Below are 20,575 nucleotides of genomic sequence, written 5' to 3' on the forward strand. Positions count from 1 at the left end.
TTTTTTTTTTTTTTTTTTTTTTGTAGTTTTTCATGGCTTAGTTTATGAATATATATATATAGAAATTAAATAATAATAATAATAATAAAACAAAGAAGTGGACAAAGCCACGCGCATAATAAGGCGCGTGGTTTATGATAAGTCAAGTAGCCCATTTTCCCGCCAAGTTCTTTCTTCCCGCCAAAACTGCCCCTCATAAGCCTTCGCCTCCGTTGCTAAGCATAGAACAAGAAATCTCAAAGCTCAGTCGGGAGAGAAGGGCTTCATTGTTCTTAGAGGAAAAACCCTGATCTACACCCAGAGATGTCGGGCTGGGATGAAGGAGGAATCTACTACAGCGATCAAGCGCAGTCCCTCGGCGACGGAACCGGCTTCGGCCGCAGCGGAGTTGTCGACGAGAAGGCCACTCATCACTCGGTCCTTCGCAAATTCAAGGAGTTCATCCGTGGATTTGAAGTGGAAAAGAATGTTTTCCCCTACAGAGAGAGCCTTCTCCACAACCCGAAATTTCTTCGCGTTGATATGGAGGACGTTCACGCTTTTGACTCCGATCTTCCGGCCAAGCTTCGATCTGCTCCTGCCGATTTCTTGCCATTGGTATGTTGATGATATTGGATATATTTGTTGATAGTCGATTGTTAGGGTTTATAAGATTTTTTCCTTTTTGCTATTTCCCTCGTTTGGCAGTTTGAGACTGCTGCAGCGGAGGTTTTAATGAATCTGAAGACGAAGGTGGCTGGTGAAACTGGAGAAATGGTGGAGCCCGTGGCTGGGGATGTTCAAATTCTGCTAACGTCAAAGGAGGATCCGGTCTCGATGCGGTCACTTGGGGTTAGTCAATTTTTTTCAATTTGCTGAATTGAAACGAAACTAGAGATAGAAAGAAGAGATAAAAATGGAAACTTCTTCAATTAAAGGCTAATATGTACTAGTGTTCGTCGGACCTGAATATTTCTGCATTCATGGGCAGGCTCAATACATTTCAAAACTTATTAAAATATCTGGAATCACTATAGCTGCGTCAAGGACCAAGGCAAAGGCAACGTATGTGACCTTATTGTGCAAAAACTGTAGAAGTACACTAAGAGTACCGTGTCGGCCAGGACTTGGAGGGGCAATTGTCCCTCGATCATGTAACCATATGCCCCAGGTTCACCCCTCGTTATCATTTTCTTTAAATTAGTTGGATTTTGATAGTTTCAACTTACAATTTTACAAGCTTTGATATTCATGTAGGCTGGAGAAGAACCATGCCCACTAGATCCTTGGATTGTGGTTCCTGATAAGAGCATGTATGTTGATCAACAGACTTTAAAGCTGCAGGAAAACCCAGAAGTAAGGATTTGATTGTAACAAATTATGGTGAATATTAGTTTTCCATGTAGCTTATGTGCACCAAGTAATGTTGTTTCTTCTGAATGTGAAGGATGTCCCAACTGGAGAACTTCCTAGGAACATGCTTCTATCAGTAGATCGCCATCTTGTTCAAACAATTGTTCCAGGCACTAGATTGACCATCATGGGGATATACAGTATCTTTCAAGCTGCCAATTCTGCCGCATCGTGAGAACCATCATTCTTTGATATATATTATCAGTGCCTTTTCTATTGTCATTCTCACAAGGACTGATGTTTCTTAACTTTAACTTTGCAGCCACAAAGGAGCAGTTGCAATCAGGCAGCCCTATATCAGGGTTGTAGGCATTGAAGAAACTAATGAAGCTAACTCTCGTGGCCCTGCATCTTTCACAACAGAAGATGTAAGTGGTGCAATCGCCGCTAAAAATTTATTGAATTCTACCATCTTCTACACGATGTTAGTGCTAATAAATAACATGTGGGGATTATATTATGTTTAAGGTGGCACACTAGTACAATGGAATGTATAGTTAGTTGGGTTACCATCGAATGACTGTTTAATTTTGCCATTCATTTATATCAGAATATCTCTTGAATTTGTCTTTAGCGAGGTTCCCCATATGCTTGATAGATATCCTCAAAGTTGCATGTCGACAGCCCTTTCAGTTTATCCACATCTGATTATTTTCCATGAGGCAAGTCTCATTTTTCTAATGGATAAGCATGGTGGAAAAATTTGCAGATAGAAGAGTTCAAAAAATTTGCAGCAGAGCCTGATGTCTATAAAGCCATTTGTTCAAAGATTGCCCCCTCTATATTTGGTCATGAAGATGTGAAGAAGGCAGTGGCTTGTCTTCTATTTGGAGGATCTAGGAAGGTCAGTCATAGTCTATGATGTTTAACTTCAATTATTTATTAGTTTGTATTGATGCTTAATCTTTCCAACGAGCAGAATTTGCCTGATGGGGTTAAGTTAAGAGGTGACATTAATGTATTACTCTTGGGGGACCCATCTACTGCTAAATCCCAGGTTAGTTGCTTCAAGAGATTATGGCTATATAATATACAACTCATGAAATGCTACTGTAATTTTTCATTGTTGTAGACCATATTTCCTTGTGTTGATATAAATCGTCAAATTTCCCTTCCCAGTTTCTCAAGTTTGTTGAGAAGACAGCTCCAATTGCTGTTTATACTTCTGGAAAAGGTTCATCGGCTGCTGGACTTACAGCTTCAGTGATACGGGACAGCAGCTCTGTGAGTGCTCAATTTTATTTTGCTTTGTGAACAAGTATTGGTTTAAGTCTGGTTTTGCATTGTTTTCTAAAAGCATTATCAATTAAATGAAGGCGTCTTCTTCCTTAATGGTCAAAAAAAATTCTGATTTTTTCACTTGGTTGTGCAATCCAGCGAGAGTTTTATCTTGAAGGAGGTGCAATGGTTTTGGCAGATGGAGGTGTTGTCTGTATTGATGAGTTTGACAAAATGAGATCAGAGGATAGGTAAACCCAAAGAGATTTTAGTTATTTTTATCAAAGTTCCTTATTTAATTTTTCAAATCCTCATTTTGCTATTAGAGTTGCTATTCATGAAGCCATGGAACAACAGACAATATCCATTGCCAAAGCAGGAATAACAACGGTTCTTAATTCCAGAACCTCAGTGCTTGCAGCTGCTAATCCTCCGTCAGGACGTTATGATGATCTTAAGGTCTTTCTTCATATCGTTTTTTACAATTGCCCATTTTTCAAGTTTCTTAATGGCCTAGCTTAATATGCTATGTGTTCGTTCATCTGCATCGCAGACGGCACAGGATAACATTGATTTGCAAACGACAATTCTCTCCAGATTTGATTTAATTTTCATCGTAAAAGATATAAGGATGTACAGTCAAGATAAGGTAACTGTAAAGCTTGCTCTTCTATTTTAACTCAAAATGCCTTTTTTTCACCTTTTGTGCTGGGCTTGGGCTTGTCTCTTTTCTCTTGAGTTTTAATGTGAACTCAAGAGACGACCACATAACTGGAGTGGTTGGCACAATAAGTTGTCAATTTTTATCTCTTAGAATGTATTATTAGTTATTAGTTTCATTACGATTAGAATAGAAACTGATTATAGGTTTTTGTTTTGAAACATCTGAGTTATAGTGTCAGGCTACCCTGTGCTAATGGCAGTGGCTTATTAACTGCAGATTATAGCAAGCCACATTATAAAAGTTCATGCATCTGCTGATGCCAATTTGGGTGAAAATAGAGCTTCTAAAGAAGAGAATTGGCTAAAGAGGTGAGGGACGTTATAAAGAGAGTATTCATGTGCTTGTTTTGCTTGCTTTCGTAAACCTTGTAGTTGCCCAACTGTCTGGATTGCAATTTTGGCAGGTATCTTCAATATTGCCGATCTCATTGTCATCCCCGTTTGTCAGAATCTGCGTCCACAATGCTGCAGAATAATTATGTTAAAATCAGACAGGTATGCTTGTGCATGGAAGATATTTTTATTTTTAAATTGGATTTGCTCACGAACTCAAGCTCTGAATGCTTAATCTCTTTTGCAGGACATGAGACAACAAGCAAATGAAACAGGGGAGGCTGCTGCAATTCCGATCACAGTTAGGCAGCTGGAAGCTATAGTCAGATTAAGCGAGGCACTTGCAAAAATGAAGTTGTAAGTATCTTAAATATCAACCTTTTCTCCTGTCTTACCCTTTTCCTATTTAAGAACAAAATCTGATCGACATTACAGAGAGCTTGTTTTACCAAATTGTATTAGTTGATTTTGTGTCACCTTCTCATAGCGTTAATGAGGATTTTTTGATTCATGGATTTAAGAAAAGCTTGTAATAGCATGTTGTAGGTAAACCCTTCAGTAAGATGCTCGACATTCTTAGTTTATTCGTAAGTACTGTAGTTTATAATTGAATTATTATAGATCTGTAATGTTTTGGCTGGTTAACTATAATTGTTCGTAAATTTCACAGTACTGATAACTGAAAGTAGGTTTTAGTTGTGAAGTAAATTCTATAAACTGGTTTCAGAATTTGCATTTGGCTTTGGAAACTAAGAAACCAAAAGCTTAGAACTGATTCTCTAGACCAAGTGCCATTTTTCATTCTTAGCATTATTTCAACTATATTTACTAGAATTGTTTAGATCTGTAACTAGAAAGTTTGTACAAATTAAAAAGTGATCGGTATGTTATATGTTTTCTTCTTTTTACCCAATTTACCCCGCTCCCAGTGTTATCAATCTTTAAATCTTTGTATTGACTAAATGATCAGGTCCCATGTTGCCACTGAAGAAAATGTGCAGGAAGCTATTAGACTTTTTACTGTGTCCACGATGGATGCAGCACGCTCTGGGATTCATCAGCAAGTAAATCTAACTCCTGAAATGGCTAATGAAATAAAGGTTTGTCTAGTGCTACAACCGAAATTCGGAATCTCATTTCCTCGTAGTTTCGCCAGCTATTCTAATTTCTTGTAATCTCCCCCATAAACAGCAAGCAGAAACACAGATAAAGAGAAGAATAGGAATTGGTAACCACATATCTGAGAGAAGACTGATTGATGAGCTCACCAAAATGGGGATGAACGAGTCAATTGTAAGCCCCTCTGAACCCAAAAAACCTCACCATTCTTAGCATTCATTAGTATGTGCAAGCTGATCTGGACACTCTTGAATATGAATAAAAAAGGAACTTATATATTTATCATCATTTAAACGTTTTCATGTTTCAGTTCGAACATCTGATTATGTTATGAATGTTTTGGGCAGGTGAGAAGAGCCCTGATTATTATGCACCAGAGAGATGAAGTTGAATATAAAAGAGAGAGGCGTGTCATTTTCCGCAAGGCATGATCATGATAAGTTAAGTCCCCTTAATTGTGCCCTTGCACTGACATGAATCATAGGTATACTGCTGACCTCCATATGTATTTGTAGCAAATGTTATTTGTTGTAAACCAGAAACATCAGTAAAGTTGCATTTTCATCTTCTCTCATCCCCATTATAAAGTAAGCACCTTCAGAGAGAGAATCGTATTGTTATCACTGTGTAGGAACTGGTGAAGACACTACACATTTACATTTAAGGATGACAATGGTCTACTTTCTGTGCTGCCTCAGTTATTGTTATTGCTATTTGTCTTTGTTCAAAGGTGGCACCTCTACTGTTTTTTTCATGGGGATGTAGTCAAGTGTTCCTTCTACTTTTTGTGCTAGCTCAGTAATTAACATCAACCCCGAGTTCCCTGAGTTCGAGGGTGTGACGAATAGTCTCAGCACTCACAGCCGTGGAGGATTCAACAGGGACGGTATATAACAGTTCAAGCCCACTACTAGCAGATATTATTCTCCTTGGGCTTTCTTTTTTAGGTTTCTCCTCAAAGTTTTTAAAATGCGTCTACGAGGGAGATGTTTCTCCTAGAATGCCTCGTTCCCCTTTCTAACCGATGTGGGATCTCACAATCCACCCTCCTTGGGGGCCTAACATCCTTGCTGACACACAATTTGGTGTTTGGCTTCGAACTATTTGTAACAGCCCAAGTCCACCGCTAGTAGATATTGTCTTTTTTGGATTTTTCTTTTCGAGATTTACACATCCTTATAAAGAATGTTTTGTTCTCCTTTCCAACTAATGTGGGATTTCATACTCTTCATACTCTCATGGTCTTCTCTAGAACAGTCTAAAACGAAGTGTAAAGCTTCTTACTAATTCCTCTAAAGAACATTCATCGTCAAGTATTACAGGTCCGTGGTCATTCACCTGATGAGAAACGGCTAGAGAACGAACGCTGTGATCCGCATGATTGCTAGTAATATAATGTGGCTTCTTCTTTGTATCCCTTTGAGATCCCAAAGGTCAATGATCTGATTAACCAGAACGATCAGAGTTGTCAATGTATGTGATAGCAGTGCGCCACAACAGGATTGAAAGACCAAAAAAAATGCACCTAATTATCCCCCAAGCAACAACATAAAAACCATCACAAAAAATCTTATCTTACAAACGTTTTCAATTCCGAAGCTAAAAAGAACCGTCGAAACTACTAAGAGCATGTTTGCGTGTGATTATGGTCATTCTAAAATCACTCATAACCATGCCTTTTGTAACTTTGATTATGATAAGAACGATTTTATTTATTTCAAGATCATCCCCAACCGTGCTCTAAATACCATCATCGAGCTGCAACTTCCGTAACTATTTCACTAGAAACAGAGTAAGTTTGTCGATCGATCGTAAGGCTACGATCGGTTTCATCACGAACTTTTTTGACAGAGAAAGCAGGCCTTTGTGGATCTTTAAGCTCTGAAGTTGAACTCTTAAGCATTGAAGAGATTTCCAACATGGTTGGCCTATCATCTGCATTTTCTTGAACACAAAGCAAAGCTATCTGCATGCATCTTGTTAGTTTGCAAGTTGATTCAGAATCATCAAGTGATTGATCCATAAACTCCATTCCTCTGCCCTCTTTCCAAGCCTCATATGCCTGAAAAAGGGTTTTGAATTGAAACTCAAAGCCATCAACGATCTCATCGTAAAAGTGAACGGAGATAGATAGATCTGTTAAGCCACTACTAGATTCAAAGCGATTTCAAATATGCTCGAGTTGATGGGATGGTAAAATTCAAGGTTAAAATACCATTCAGGCTCTATATGTCGGGACTCGTCCCATCTTAATCCATCTATTTTCAAGAAAACTACCACATTAGACTAATAATGAAAGACTTACGTAATCTAGAAGACTCAAACGTTCGTGCTCCCCATTTAGCTCGGTAGTCCTCTTCCCACTTATGATTTGAAGAAGAAGAACTCCAAAACTAAATACATCTGATTTCGTAGAATAAACTCCTTGCTTCGCATATTCAGGGGGAATATAGCCACTGCATTGGATGAAAATGGAAGTTAATGTGAGAACAATTTTATTTTGAATCGTAACGTTGTGGAAGAAAATATTGCACTCACTATGTTCCCGCAATTCGGCTCGTGTTTGCTTCAAGTTCTTCTTTCGCGAAGATTCTAGCCATGCCAAAATCTGAAATTTTCGGCTTCATGCCATCGTCCAACAAAATATTACTCGGCTTTAAGTCCCTATGAATTATTGTCAATCTTGAGTATTCTTGCAGGTAAAGAAGTCCTTGAGTTACCCCTTCAATGATCTCTACTCTTTTTGCCCAATTCAACAAATTTCCTCTTCCATGGCCTTCCTTGCAAAATGTTAAGGAAAGTAGAGTTAACATATGCTAACGTGTGATCCAACGAGTCATGAGGTTAAGCCCGACTAGACCTTACAAGGGTCTGTCTAACAAACTGGACCAGACTTCCTTTGGCCGATCCCTCGAGGAGTTAGTCAAATGGCCTAATTGGCCAATCTCTTGAGGAGTCTACCTAGGCCGACTTGGTTAACTCCTCGATGGGTCGACCTTGACTGGTCTTTTTGAGGCCTCATTCGGCCAAACAATGTATTTAATCACTCGAGGGGTCATGCTAGTTTGCTTGACAAAGTCCCTATGTTTGACCATACCTTCAATCTATCCCTTCGAGAATCAATTGAGAGACTCGTGATGAACCTTGAAATGAAACAGTAACAGGGAACGAATCATTCCTTATAAGGATGTGGAAACCTCTCCCTAAAAGATGCATTTTAAAACCATGAGGCTGATGACGATACGTAATGGGTCTAAGCGGACAATATATGACAGCGAGGAGCTTGAACTGTTACAAATGGTATCAAAGTCAGTCACCAGACGGTGGGAGACACTAGTCGGAGTAGGGCTAGTCCCTCTTCATAGTAGACATGTTTTAGAACTAAGAGGCTAACAACGATATGTAACAGGCCAAAGCGGACAATATCTGCTAGCGGTGAGTTTGGACTATTACAGAAACCAACCTTAAAGGTGAGAGAGAAGGTCAATGTTGGCTAATAACCAACTCTTTGACACTCGAAGGATCATATTGAGCTCGGGAGGGATTGAGTAGAAGCGGTTCATAATGACGATGACTAGATATTCTGGTGAGATTCTTGAAGAGTGTTAGAGTACTTAAATGTATGTTACAAGTAAACGAGTATAAGATACGAATTTTGACGACATTCTAAGGTACACTTTCTAAGCTCTCAACAAACTCGGTTCCTAGTTCTAACCTGAGCCCCGAGTGCTGGTGGCTTAACCGTTGATCTAATATACCAATTGTCGGTATCAACATGACACATTTTTTTCCTTGGTGTAAGAAATCTAATAGTGAAACTTGAACCTTCCGTTGATATTTTATCTACTAAATTATACTCGAATTAACATATAACACCAAGTGTGAGATCCCACATAGGTTGGAGAGGAGAACGAAACACCCTTTATAAGGGTGTGGAAACCTCTCCCTTGCAGACGCGTTTTGAAAACCTTGAGGGGAAGCCCAAATGGGACAATATCTGCTAGCGGTGGGTTGTTACAAATGGTATCAGAGCTAGACACCGGGCAATGTGTCAGCAAAGAGGCTGAGCCCCGAAGGGGGTGGACGTGAGGCGATGTGCCAGCAAGGACACCGGGACTCGAAGGGAGGTGAATTTGGTGGGGGTCCCACATCGATTGGAGAAAGGAACGAGTGCCAGTGAGGATGTTGGGCCCCGGAGTGCCAGTGAGGATGTTGGGCCCCCGGAAAGGGGGTGGATTGTGAGATCCCACATCGGTTAGGGAGGAGAACGAAACACCCTTTATAAGGGTGTGGAAACCTCTCTCTAGCAGACGCGTTTTAAAAACTTCAAGGGAAATCCCGAAAGGGAAAGCCCAAAGAGGAAAATATGTACTAGCGGTGGGCTGTTACACCAAGTTTTAGAAAATTAAACCGAAGGAAAGTCTTACCGAAGAGATGGAAATCGAGGCTTTTGTTAGGCATGTACTCATAAATCAACATATGTTCTTGAGTGTCAACACAGAATCCAACAACTTTCACAAGGTTGACATGCTGTAGTCTTGCAGTGAGCAAAACTTCATTCTTGAACTCTTCAAAACCTTGTGCTGAAGTTGCTGACAGTCTTTTCACTGCTATTTCCTGTCCATTTCCTAATACTCCCTGCAAAGTAGAATGCACCTGTTCTAAGTACTTGAAATACGGCTCGAGATTCAAATCCGAACATAATTGAGTAGCTAAAACACGAATTTATGTTCTTTTTTAAGTTGTAGGTTCATATCATCATAATACTAAGACATATTGTAACCGTCCAAGCTCACCTCTAGCAAATATTGTCTACTTCGGTCCGTTACGTATAGTCATCAGCCTCACAGTTTTAAAACGCATCTGTTAGGGAGAGGTTTTCACACCCTTACAAGCAATGTTTCGTTCTCCTCTCCAACCGATGTGGGATCTCACAATCCGACCCCTTTTGGGGGCCAGTGTCTTCCCTGGCACACCGCTCGATGTCTAGCTCTGATACTATTTGTAACAGCCCAAACCCACCGCTAGCAAATATTGTCCGCTTTGGCCTGTTATACATAGCCATCAGCTTCACGGTTTTAAAACGTGTCTGTTAGGGAGAGGTTTCCACACCCTTATAAGCAACGTTTCGTTCTCCGCTCCAACCGATGTGGGATCTCACAATCCACCCCTCTTGGGAGCCCAGCGTCTTTGCTAGCACACCGCTCGGTGTCTGGCTCTGATACCATTTGTAGCAGTCATCAAGGCCACCGCTAGCAAATATTGTCTATTTTGGTCTGTTACGTATCGCCATCAGCCTCATGATTTTAAAACGCGTCTTTTAGGAAGAGGTTTCCATACACTTATAAGCAATTCTTTGCTCCCCTCTCCAACTGATGTGGGATCTCACAATCTACCCCCCTTGGGGGCCCAGCGTCTTCGCTGGCACACCGCCCGGTGTCTAGCTCTAATACCATTTGTAACAGCTCAATCCCACCGCTAGCAGATATTGTCCGCTTTGGCCCGTTACGTATCATCGTCAGCCTTACGGTTTTAAAACGCGTCTATTAGGGAGAGGTTTTAACACCCTTATAAGCAAAGCAAGACTTCGTTCCCCTCTCCAACCGACGTGGGATCTTACACATATGCTTCACTTTTCTAACTCCTCCAACCGACTGACACCATTTTAGTTGATTTTTCGAACTTTTTTGATATCATCCTAGTCGTAGGATATACTATACTATACTTAAAAGGACTAAGGACAGTTCATATTGATATCAAAGATTTTGTGGTGGGTAGCAGTTATATATGTACCTTATAAACGGGGCCATAGCCACCTTGTCCAAGTTTATTCATGAAAGCAAATTTGTTGGTAGCTCTCTCAATCTCAGCATAGCTAAACACTTGCAAATCAGGAGCACTGTTCTTAAAATCTTCTCCTCCAACAAGATTTTTTATATTGAATTTTGATCTTCTTCCTGCATCTATCAGCACCACGCTCAACCATGGAAAATTATTTCATGAAGATCTTATAACGAATTGTAAAGAAAAACATAAGTTTTTTTTAACAAAAACTTATCCTCAACCGACACGAGCATGTATAGCAACCCAAGCCCACCGCTAGCAGATATTGTCTGCTTTGGCCTGTTACGTATCGCCATCAGCCTCATAGTTTTTAAACGCATCTACTAGGAGAGACTTTTACACCCTTATAAGGAATGCTTTGTTTCCTTCTCTGACCGATGTAGGATCTCACAATCCACCCTCCTTAAGGGCCCAGTGTCCTCGCTGGCACACCGCCTGGTGTCTGACTCTGATACTATTTGTAACAGTCCAAGACCACCACTAGTAGATATTGTCCGCTTTGGCCCATTACGTATCGTCATCAGCCTCATAGTTTTAAAACGTATCTACTAGGGAGAGATTTCCACACCCTTATAAGGAATGTTTTGTTTAACTCTCCAACCGATATAGAATCTCACAATCCACCCTCCTTAAGGGCCCAGCATCCTCGCTGACACACCGTCCAGTGTCTGACTCTGATACCATTTGTAACAGTCTAAGCCCACCACTAGCAAATATTGTCCACTTTGGTCCATTACGTATCGCTGTCAGTCTCACGGGTTTAAAACGTGTCTACTAAGGAGAGATTTCCACACCCTTACAAAGAATGCCTCGTTCCCCTCACCACAGATGTAGAATCTCACAATCCACCATCCTTAAGGGCCCAACGTCCTCGCCGGCGTACCGCTCGATGTCTAACTCTAATACCATTTCTAACAGCCCAAACGCACCACTATCAAATATTGTCCACTTTGGCCCGTTACGTATCACCATCAACCTCACGGTTTTAAGACGCGTCTACTAGAGAGAGATTTCCACACCCTCATAAGGAATGCTTCGTTCCCCTCTCAGCCGATGCGGGATCTCACACCACGACTCAGTGAGTCTTAATGAACATCAACTCTTCTTTTAAGGTCAGAGACTCAAATCTTCACGACCCAATAAAAGATATCATTGTATTAAGACAAATCCATCACGAAACAAACAAAAAAAGACGATTACCTTTGGATTTGTTGGATTTGAGTCTTCTAAACAACAAGAACCCTAGTAAGAGAAGAACAATGGCACCACCAATTGTGGTTGGGATAACTATCAACAAAGATACTTTGTTTTCTTTCTCATTCCCAAACTCGCTAGCTGCAACCAAAAGTTCAAGAACTTGATCAATTCAAATGTAAACAATTCATTTTTCAAGTCTAGAATTCAGAAAAAACACTCCAACCTGCAATAGAAGAGAGCTCCCAATTGTCATCATTAGACACCAACCAAACAAAGTAACCAAGCAACCTCCTTTGTTTGACATAATTAACCTTAATTTTAACAACCTTAGCATCATCAAACCCAATCCAAGTAGATCCAACCACACAAAAACTCATCACATAGCTACCATTAAACTCCACATTATCAACCCTGTTGCTCTTCATATAATCCTTTATATCCTTGTATGTAATCGACCCATCAGCAGAAATGGCTGGCCCAATGGCAGCTGCTCCAACACCAAAATCCTCAACATTTTTTAGTGTCCAAGCATAGCCATAAAAGGGCAAAGCCAAAACAATATTAGCAGCAGGCAATCCCTTTGCAATCCACTGACTAATTCCACTGTCTGTGTTTGTTTTATTCAATAATGGATCATACAAAGCTGCAAAAGGAGCTGTAAAATTTGGCCAAAAACTTGGCATGTAATAATCATAACCCAAAAAATTAACCCAATTCAAGTTATTTCTTATGGAATCAACAGGATATGACCCAAATTCCAAATCTGGAGTGTTTTGAACAGCTGCTGTCAAAATAAGCACTTGCCTTTTTGAGATTCTGGCCTCTGTTTCAGCTGCTTGTCGCCATTCTTCAAAGAGTTTCCCCATGTTGGACATGTCGGATGTCGTGTTGGATGAAACCCAACAAAAATCAAGCCCATCAAAATCATGGGTTCTTGCAAGTTTAATGGTGGAATCAATGAAGGCCTTTCTATGAGTGAAATTGCTAACCATTGAGGATAGAACATGATAATCTGCATTTCCGCCGCCAATGGAGAGAAGAGTGGAAAGAGAAGGGTTTTTTTGCTTGACAATTGCTGTGAAGTTAGAGAAATTTTGAAGCTCAGAGGATGAAAAATGAAGCTCATAAGAAGTGGAGTTTATGAGCTCTGCAAACCCACATAAAAGATGAGTGAACAGAGGTGAGTTTATGTCGGATGAAGGGGAACCAGCTGCTGATAGCCAATACCCAGCTTTGATCCATGGCTGAGCTTTGGAAGCTTGTAAGAACGTGAAGAACAAGAGAGCACTAATGAAGGGTTTTGATACCATGAGGAGATTTTGGTGTTTGTGTGTACGAAATTTACATTTTTTTGATGATCTTTGTTGATGTTCATCCACAAGTTTTGATTTTTTTTTTTCAAAAATGAAACCCATTTGACTAAGGTGATTAACTTGACTTTTCATTCATTATTGTTTGTTTAATGTATCATTATTAATGTTGCATAAGACTTAAAAGGACCAATAATTGGGATTAAGAGGGAAGGAAGGGGAGAGCAGGAGGAGATGGGATGAGGTTGGGGTCGGGAAAGCTCGGAGGAAAAATGTAACGGCCCAGATCCATTCTAGTGGATATTGTACTCCCCCCTCGAAGCTTTATTAAGACGCGTATTCTACGGAAGCATTTCCACACCCTTGTGCTTCGTTCTTCTCTCCAACCAATTTGAGTTCTCACAATTCAACACCTTTAGGGCCAAGCTTCCTCACTAGCACTCGTTTGGACCCCACCAAATCTACCCCTCCAACCAATTTGGGTTCTCACAATTCACCCCTTTCGGAGCCCAGCTTCCTCGCTGACACTCGTTCGGACCCCCACCAAATCTAGCCCCTTCGGGGTCCAGCGTCCTTACTGGCACACCGCCTCATGTCTACCCCTTCGGGGAAGGGGCCTCCTCGCTGGCACATAGTCCAATGTCTAGCTCTGATACCATTTGTAATGTACCATATCCACCGCCAACAAATATTTCTTTGAGTTTTTCTGCTTGGGCTTCCCATCAAGGCTTTAAAACACGTTTTCTAGAGAAAAGTTTCCACACACTTATAAAAGATGTTCTGTTCTCTCCCCAACCATGTGAGATTGTGTCCCCAACCAATATGAGTTCTCACAAAAATCAGTTAATTAAGGAAAGATTCGAGGAATTCAAGACATTCCCGTATCAATGAACATATTTAAACCAATCATTCATCTAGTTCTTGAGTGTACGTGTTGTCAGCCACGAAGTCTTTCAGAACGAAAAAGTTGACCAAAAAACTATTCTATTGTCAAATTAAATAGCTTGTACAATACTCAAAGAGTTTTCTTCCAACTGGCTGTCTTTGGTGATTTTTGAGATTTTTTTTCATATTTTATTAAAAAAATGTCACATCCCACCCTCATTCAATAGTCAATGATAAATATATATATATATATATAATATATTATATAATATATATTATTTATTTATTTATTTATTTATTTATTTTTCTTATTAAAAAAAAAAAAAAAGCGTGGAAAAGTAGTCGCCGGAATAAAACCGGCGACCAAATGCTGCGCGCGTTGAGCCCCGCGCCATTCGTCTATTTTTTCTCTGCTCTTCCTCCTCCGTCCTCTTTACCTAATCGCAGCCTTCATCGCTTCTCTCTAATGGCTGTCTTTGCTCGAATTGCCGTCGTCGGTGACGTTGTAAGCTTTTCTTTCTCTTTTTCAACTGTTGATTTTGGTAAATTCGAGTTCATTTTTATGTAATGGAATGATTAATACACTTAATTTAAGGGAAGAGATAAGAAATTTTTTTTTCATTAATTTTTGTTTCGAGGAAATTATGGCTGTTCTGTTCTTTAAATGTGTTGTCCTGCTTACTCTTTACGGTTTCTAGCATGGGGATTGGGATTTACGAGAAGACACCAAGGCACTTCAACTATTGCAGGTAAGTTTTCTTTCTGTAATCCGTAGTTTAGCTGAATTATAATCTTATTATTGAAACTTTTGTCTAGAGAATACTTACACCGATTGATTGAGCTTTGTAATGGTTCTGGTTTTTGATTCCTGGTTCAACCATTGCATCTCCTCTTTTGTTTTAAGTGTCAGTACAGGACATCATTAGCTCCTATGAGTTGGGGTCTGAGTGAAACATAATCTCTTTGTTTCTCAATCAATTTTTTTTTTGGTTACCTAGATAACTCGTAAGATATTAAATCTTAAGCTCTCTAAACCTTTTATTGTTTACGGCCCTTCTTGACGTGAACCCGATGCTGGTTGAATCGATTAAGAAATGAAACTACTTCCAGTCTGCAGAAAATTCAATTGGGTGGTTTGGGTTGAGACTTTTTTTTCCCTTAACTCAGTGGAGAAGTGTTTAGTTTTAAGAGCTGTAACTTCTTTTGTAAGATCGAAGTCAATGAGATGAACTTGCAGCAATATTGGATGGTTAACTTTCAATTATGTATATAATTTCTCATATTTACAGCGTGAGATCCCACATCGGTTGGGGAGAAGAATGAAACACCCTTTATGAGAGTGTGGAAACCTCTCCCTAGCAGATGTGTTTTAAAAACCTTGAGGATAAGCCCGAAAGGAAAAGTTCAAAGAGGACAATATCTGCTAGCGGTGGGCTTGGGCTGTTACATACCGTGTTCATGTATACTTGTACATATTATGATTAATCTCGTAGGAATAGGATCAGTATTTGAGTTTACCCTATTTGATGTTAGAAACTGAGGAGCTATATTGTGGGCTGGTGCTACTAAGACTTCTATAATTGATCAAATTCTTACTTGCTCGAGGATCCCTTCCCTACCGAATGAATTTTGAAGACTGTCCTGATGGAGCTCTTTAGGTTCCAACGGCCTACCAAACCAATCTGACTGAAAATTGAGTCGTTATGGTTGGCTGGTCTTCAAAAGGATGCGAGCATGATGACATACTATAGTGTTTTGCATGCTTAGAAGTTGGAAATGCCACTGCATTGAATTAGAACTATTAGCTTAATGAATGGGTCATTGTTTTTTCCTTCTTAGAAACTCTCATTCCAGCTTATCTAATTAAATAAACGAGATTTTAAATGGATGTTTCTACTCTTGGAGGATATATATAGTATGCTGGTTTAAATAAAGTTTCTCATCGGGGTGGAATGACACGTAGGACTCTACAAATCTTAAGGATGATGTGAGATCCCACATTGGTTGGAGAGGGGAATGGAGCATTCCTTATAAGAGTGTGAAAACCTCTCTCTAGTAAATGCGTTTTAAACCGTGAGGTTGACGGCGATACATAACGGGGCAAAACAGATCATATCTGTTAGCGGTGGGCTTGGACTGTTACAGATGAACTATCCTAAACACTACCCTAGCTATTCCCTTTGGAATCTTGGATTTATCTCCCAATCCTAAACCTATTTCTTCCTGCACTTCATTGTTCTTCAATTTCTTCTTTCAATTCAACTCTGATTCATGTTTTTCCTTCCCTTTCTAACGTTGGTTTATGTCTTAATGCAGCCAGACTTAGTGCTCTTTACAGGCATGTTCTTTTCTCTCTCTCTCTCTATCTTGTGCTTCCATGCTTCTTGCCTCTACCTTTGAGATTGTTATATACTCCCCCCTTTTCCTGGTTGCTGGTAATAATAATAATGGTAATAAAAGATTATTATTAAAAATCTGAAAAGAAGAACACTGAGCATGTTATTGGATCCTCTGATATCTAAGAGACCACAGATTTTGCTTTGTTACATATGCATATTCCAATTTTTTTTCTCATTTCTTATCACCTTCCTTCACCATCTTGATTCTCTTCAGGCGATTTTGGTGAAGAGAACGTCGAACTGGTTCGAAGTATTGCAGAGCTTAAATTTGCAAAGCTAGCTATTCTGGGAAACCATGATGCTTGGTTTACGCCATGCTTTTCTCAAGAGTATGTACAGCTATGCCCCTTCTTATTATAAGTTATTATTTTCATTAAGTCAAAGATTTTTGGTTACATTGGAAATTGATTCATTCCAATATCTGGTTCCAATATGTGAAGAGTAATGTTCTGTCCAGATATTTGTTTGTGAGAGATGAAGTGTTGGGGCATTTGATATGCTGCAAGTAAACCAATTTTTTCTTAATGTTGTTGATGTGATATATTAACTTAACTCCTGATTTGAATGTGAAATTTCAGGAAAAAGGATGGTGTTCAACTCCAATTAGAATGGTGAGTCTATTTCATACGTATGATTAATTGATACAATTAGGAGGCTTGAGAAATTCTGAAAAGAAAATGAAAATCAATATGCATTGCACGAGGTTGTTTATAAATTTTTTAGAATGTTATGATTCAATTTAGAAATTGTGAGATCCCACGTTGGTTGGAGAGGGGAACGAAACATTCCTTATAAGGGTGTAGAAACCTCTCCCTATCATACGCGTTTTAAAACCTTGAGGGGAAGTCCTTGAAGGGAAAGCCTAAAGAGGATAATATCGGCTAGCGGTGAGCTTGAGCTGTTCCAAATGGTATTAGAGCCAGACACTGGACGGTGTGCCAGTGAGGACGCTGGGCTCCCAAGGAGGGGGATTGTGAGATCCCACATTGGTTGGAGAGAGAAACGAAACATTCCTTATAAGGGTTGGAAACTTCTCCCTAGTAGATGCGTTTTAAAACCTTGAGGGGAAGTTCTTGAAGGGAAAGCCTAAAGAGGTCAATATTTGCTAGCGGTGGGCTTGGGCTATTACAAAAATACTCACGGTTAGCGATATGGGTTTTTCCTATTCGCTTCGAGCTAGCTCTTAGCTTGTTTGTTGCGATGTGGAAGCTAAGTCATTCGAACATATTTTCAGTAGATGTTTCGTAACTGTATGCATGTTCTAGTCTGGATTCATGCTTGGTTTAACTGCCAGAATAAAGGGAAAATGTTCATCTCTCTGTCAACAGTCTTGGCAAGGACCATATCGCTTACCGACATGTGGACTTCCCTGAGCTAAAACTAAGCATTGTCGGTGGACGACCTTTTTCCCATGGTGGAAGGTTGTTTAGGAGGCAGCTTCTTTCCGCAAGGTACTTATCATTTCTCATCGGTTCTTTTTGAAATGGACTAAAACATCGTTAGTTAGTTCAATTCCAGTTCTAATTACCTTAATATTAAATTTTCCTTGTTATTCTGAACTTTTAAGATCAAACTTTTAGTTTAACAGAACTGTTGATCAACCAGTTGGATTACTCTCTTAATGAAACCTTAGCTGCTTTATCCTAACTACCTTTAGAGCTTCCCGTGAACATATTACTTGTAACAACCCAAGCCCACCGCTAGCATATATTGTCCTCTTTGGGTTTTTCCTTTCGGACTTCCTCTCAAGATTTTTAAAACGCATTTGCTTGAGAGAGGTTTCCACACCCTTATAGAGAATGTTTCGTTCCCCTCTCCAACCGATGTGAGATCTCACAATCCACCCTCCTTTTGGGATCCAACTTCGTTGTCAGCACTCGTTCCTCTCTCCAATCGACGTGAGATCTCACAATCCACCCTCTTCGGGGACAGCGTTCTCGCTGGCACACCGCTCGGTGTTGGCTCTGATACCATTTGTAACAGCCCAAGCCCACTACTAGCAGATATTGTTCTCTTTGGACTTTCCGTTTCGGGCTTCCCCTCAAGGTTTTTAAAACGCATCTGCTAAGGAGAGATTTCCACACCCTTATAAAGAATGCTTCGTTTCTCTCTCCAATAGATGTGGAATCTCACAATCCACCTCCTTTCTGGGCCCAACGTCCTCGCTTCAATCGACGTGGGATCTCACATTACTAGTCTCTTCAACCCTAGTGACCATTTTGAATTCTAAAGCTGTCTAAAAATTGGGTTTTGTCCCCTTAGATATGGCGTCAAAGACATGGAAACAAGTGCGAAGAGAATATACGAAGCTGCGATAGGCGCGCCCAAAGATCATTTGGTTATAATTCTTGCACATAACGGGCCTTCTGGTGCGATTTATCAGCCAAAGATGATTAAATCCTATTCGAGATGCATTCATCTATTGCTCTTATCGACCAAACGATTTCGTGTTTCTTGTTTTCCAGGTCTTGGTTCTTGTGCAAATGACATTTGTGGAAAGGATTGGGTATTTGGGGGTGGAGACAATGGTGATGAAGGTAAATATCTCTTCCAAAGTTACTTTAGAAATGGGGACTTTATCATTCCAATACATGTTGCTCTGGTACAGATCTAGCACAAGCCATATCCTGCTTGAAAGAGAACGGAAAATTTCACGTCCCTCCGTTGGTTGTGTTCGGGCATATGCATAAAGAACTCGCATACGGCGGGGGTCATCGTAAAATGATAGTCGTTGCAGTAGACAATACCATTTACCTTAACGGAGCTATAGTTCCAAGGGTTCATAGTAACTTCGATGAAGAAGGCGAGGGAAGAACAACCTTCACGAGTAGCGAAACGTCCTCTTCCCAGCCCGTTCCAAGGCGTTCCAAGCGAGCATTCACTGTAATCGACATTTCAGATGGGCGGGTGGATCAGATCACTGAAAGTTGGATCTCTGTTGTTGGTGATGAGAGCTTGTTGAATGAGGAGCATTTGATGTACAAAAGTAGCCATTAGCTTCCTCCAAATTGTTCATATGATACATTCTTCCTTCAAAGTGCTTTCATTTTCTATATCTAAAGAAATCAATCTTAATAGAGATGAAACTTTATGTAATTTATAGAAATATTATAGAAATATATTCATTATATTATCTTAATTTATAAGTAAAATTTCCTTTTAGAAGAATAAATAAGAATCAAACACTTCTAAAAAAATTAATTTTATATTTTTAGATTAAAAATTTTTCAAATACATTTGAAATTATTAAGCATATAATTTAAAGCTCAACAACTTATTAAACGTTTTTCAAATGTTTTTTTTTACTATATAATATTGAAGATTTGCACGTTTTAAAATTTATAAATTTAATAAATTAATCATTTTTAAAATTAAAAAAATAAAAATAAAAATAGTTATGTACTTGAAATTTTACTAATCCAAGAAAGAATTATATATATTTCATTAATATTCATTGATAATTAGAGGGATAAAAATGGAATGTGGCAAGTTATTTATGGTATGAAAAATAAACTACCATAATTTTGATAATTATATTTAGTTAATATAATTTTATATCTAATATATCATTAAATATAAATTTCTAAAATTTTAATTTTATCTATAAAATACTTTCATATAAATTTTTTGACACTTTTTAAAATTTATAAAAAGAATTATGGCTAATAAACTTGTTAATTAAAAAAAAAAAACTAAGCTTAAAAACATATTAAAACTTTATTAAATACAATTTTTTTTTAAAAAAATAGATTAAACTTATAATTTACCAAAAATAGAACTTTGAACTCTATTTAATTTCTAATATTAATAACAGTATGTTCGTTAAATAATGAAAGTGATAATATTATAAGTTGATAGCGTTTTTAACATGCCTATTTATTTTTCTACGGCGTGCATAGTCAAACAAATTGTTATATATATATAGCTTTCTTACTTGGCTTAAAGAACACGTGAAGTGGAAAAAATTCGAATATTTGTTTTCTCGATCGAAAATATATAGAAGTGACGAAGAAAAGGAAAAAGTTAATTTAAGACAGCAATGGATTGGGTCAAAAAATGGATTTTTGTGGTTTCCCAAAGTCATAAATGGAATAAAGAATATTTTGTTTATTGCGTGAAGGGCTCTTAACTCCAAGTAATGAAACTATTGGGAGT

General features: G+C 38.9%; 3 protein-coding genes across 5 annotated transcripts; 2 read left to right on the forward strand and 1 right to left on the reverse strand.

Moving 5' to 3' along the window:
• The first annotated feature begins 206 nt into the window (after positions 1-206).
• LOC111465447 (DNA replication licensing factor MCM5) lies at positions 207-5,476 on the forward strand. Its single transcript, XM_023109829.1, has 18 exons — positions 207-597; positions 688-831; positions 971-1,150; positions 1,237-1,335; positions 1,427-1,563; positions 1,655-1,760; positions 2,102-2,236; positions 2,312-2,389; positions 2,512-2,616; positions 2,770-2,861; positions 2,937-3,069; positions 3,164-3,259; positions 3,551-3,642; positions 3,738-3,828; positions 3,914-4,023; positions 4,637-4,766; positions 4,858-4,959; positions 5,133-5,476. Exons 1-18 carry the CDS (start codon positions 304-306, stop codon positions 5,214-5,216), a joined length of 2,208 nt encoding a protein of 735 aa, XP_022965597.1. The 5' UTR covers positions 207-303; the 3' UTR covers positions 5,217-5,476.
• Positions 5,477-6,314: 838 nt separating this feature from the next.
• Positions 6,315-13,195, reverse strand: LOC111465441 (cysteine-rich receptor-like protein kinase 4). 2 transcript variants are annotated; one of them, XM_023109821.1, is made up of 7 exons: positions 12,050-13,195; positions 11,830-11,964; positions 10,579-10,742; positions 9,213-9,423; positions 7,324-7,561; positions 7,091-7,241; positions 6,315-6,847 (listed from the first exon to the last, which is right to left on the reverse strand). In XM_023109821.1, exons 1-7 carry the CDS (start codon positions 13,134-13,136, stop codon positions 6,536-6,538), a joined length of 2,298 nt encoding a protein of 765 aa, XP_022965589.1. In that variant the 5' UTR covers positions 13,137-13,195; the 3' UTR covers positions 6,315-6,535. The 2 variants fall into 2 exon arrangements, with proteins under 2 accessions (XP_022965589.1, XP_022965588.1); XM_023109820.1 differs by having other exon boundaries at positions 10,579-10,748; positions 12,050-13,194.
• Positions 13,196-14,340: 1,145 nt separating this feature from the next.
• LOC111465590 lies at positions 14,341-19,712 on the forward strand. Of its 2 annotated transcripts, XM_023110047.1 has the most exons (10): positions 14,341-14,526; positions 14,720-14,770; positions 16,338-16,359; positions 16,635-16,749; positions 16,999-17,031; positions 17,749-17,871; positions 18,683-18,789; positions 18,886-18,957; positions 19,029-19,438; positions 19,694-19,711. In XM_023110047.1, the coding sequence occupies exons 1-9, from the start codon at positions 14,389-14,391 to the stop codon at positions 19,415-19,417; spliced, it is 1,050 nt and encodes a 349-aa protein (XP_022965815.1). In that variant the 5' UTR covers positions 14,341-14,388; the 3' UTR covers positions 19,418-19,438; positions 19,694-19,711. The 2 variants fall into 2 exon arrangements, with proteins under 2 accessions (XP_022965815.1, XP_022965816.1); XM_023110048.1 differs by lacking the exons at positions 14,341-14,526; positions 16,338-16,359 and having other exon boundaries at positions 14,623-14,770; positions 19,694-19,712.
• Positions 19,713-20,575: the final 863 nt, after the last annotated feature.

Source organism: Cucurbita maxima, unplaced genomic scaffold, assembly GCF_002738345.1.
Source record: "Cucurbita maxima cultivar Rimu unplaced genomic scaffold, Cmax_1.0 Cma_Scf00029, whole genome shotgun sequence".
NCBI lineage: Eukaryota > Viridiplantae > Streptophyta > Magnoliopsida > Cucurbitales > Cucurbitaceae > Cucurbita > Cucurbita maxima.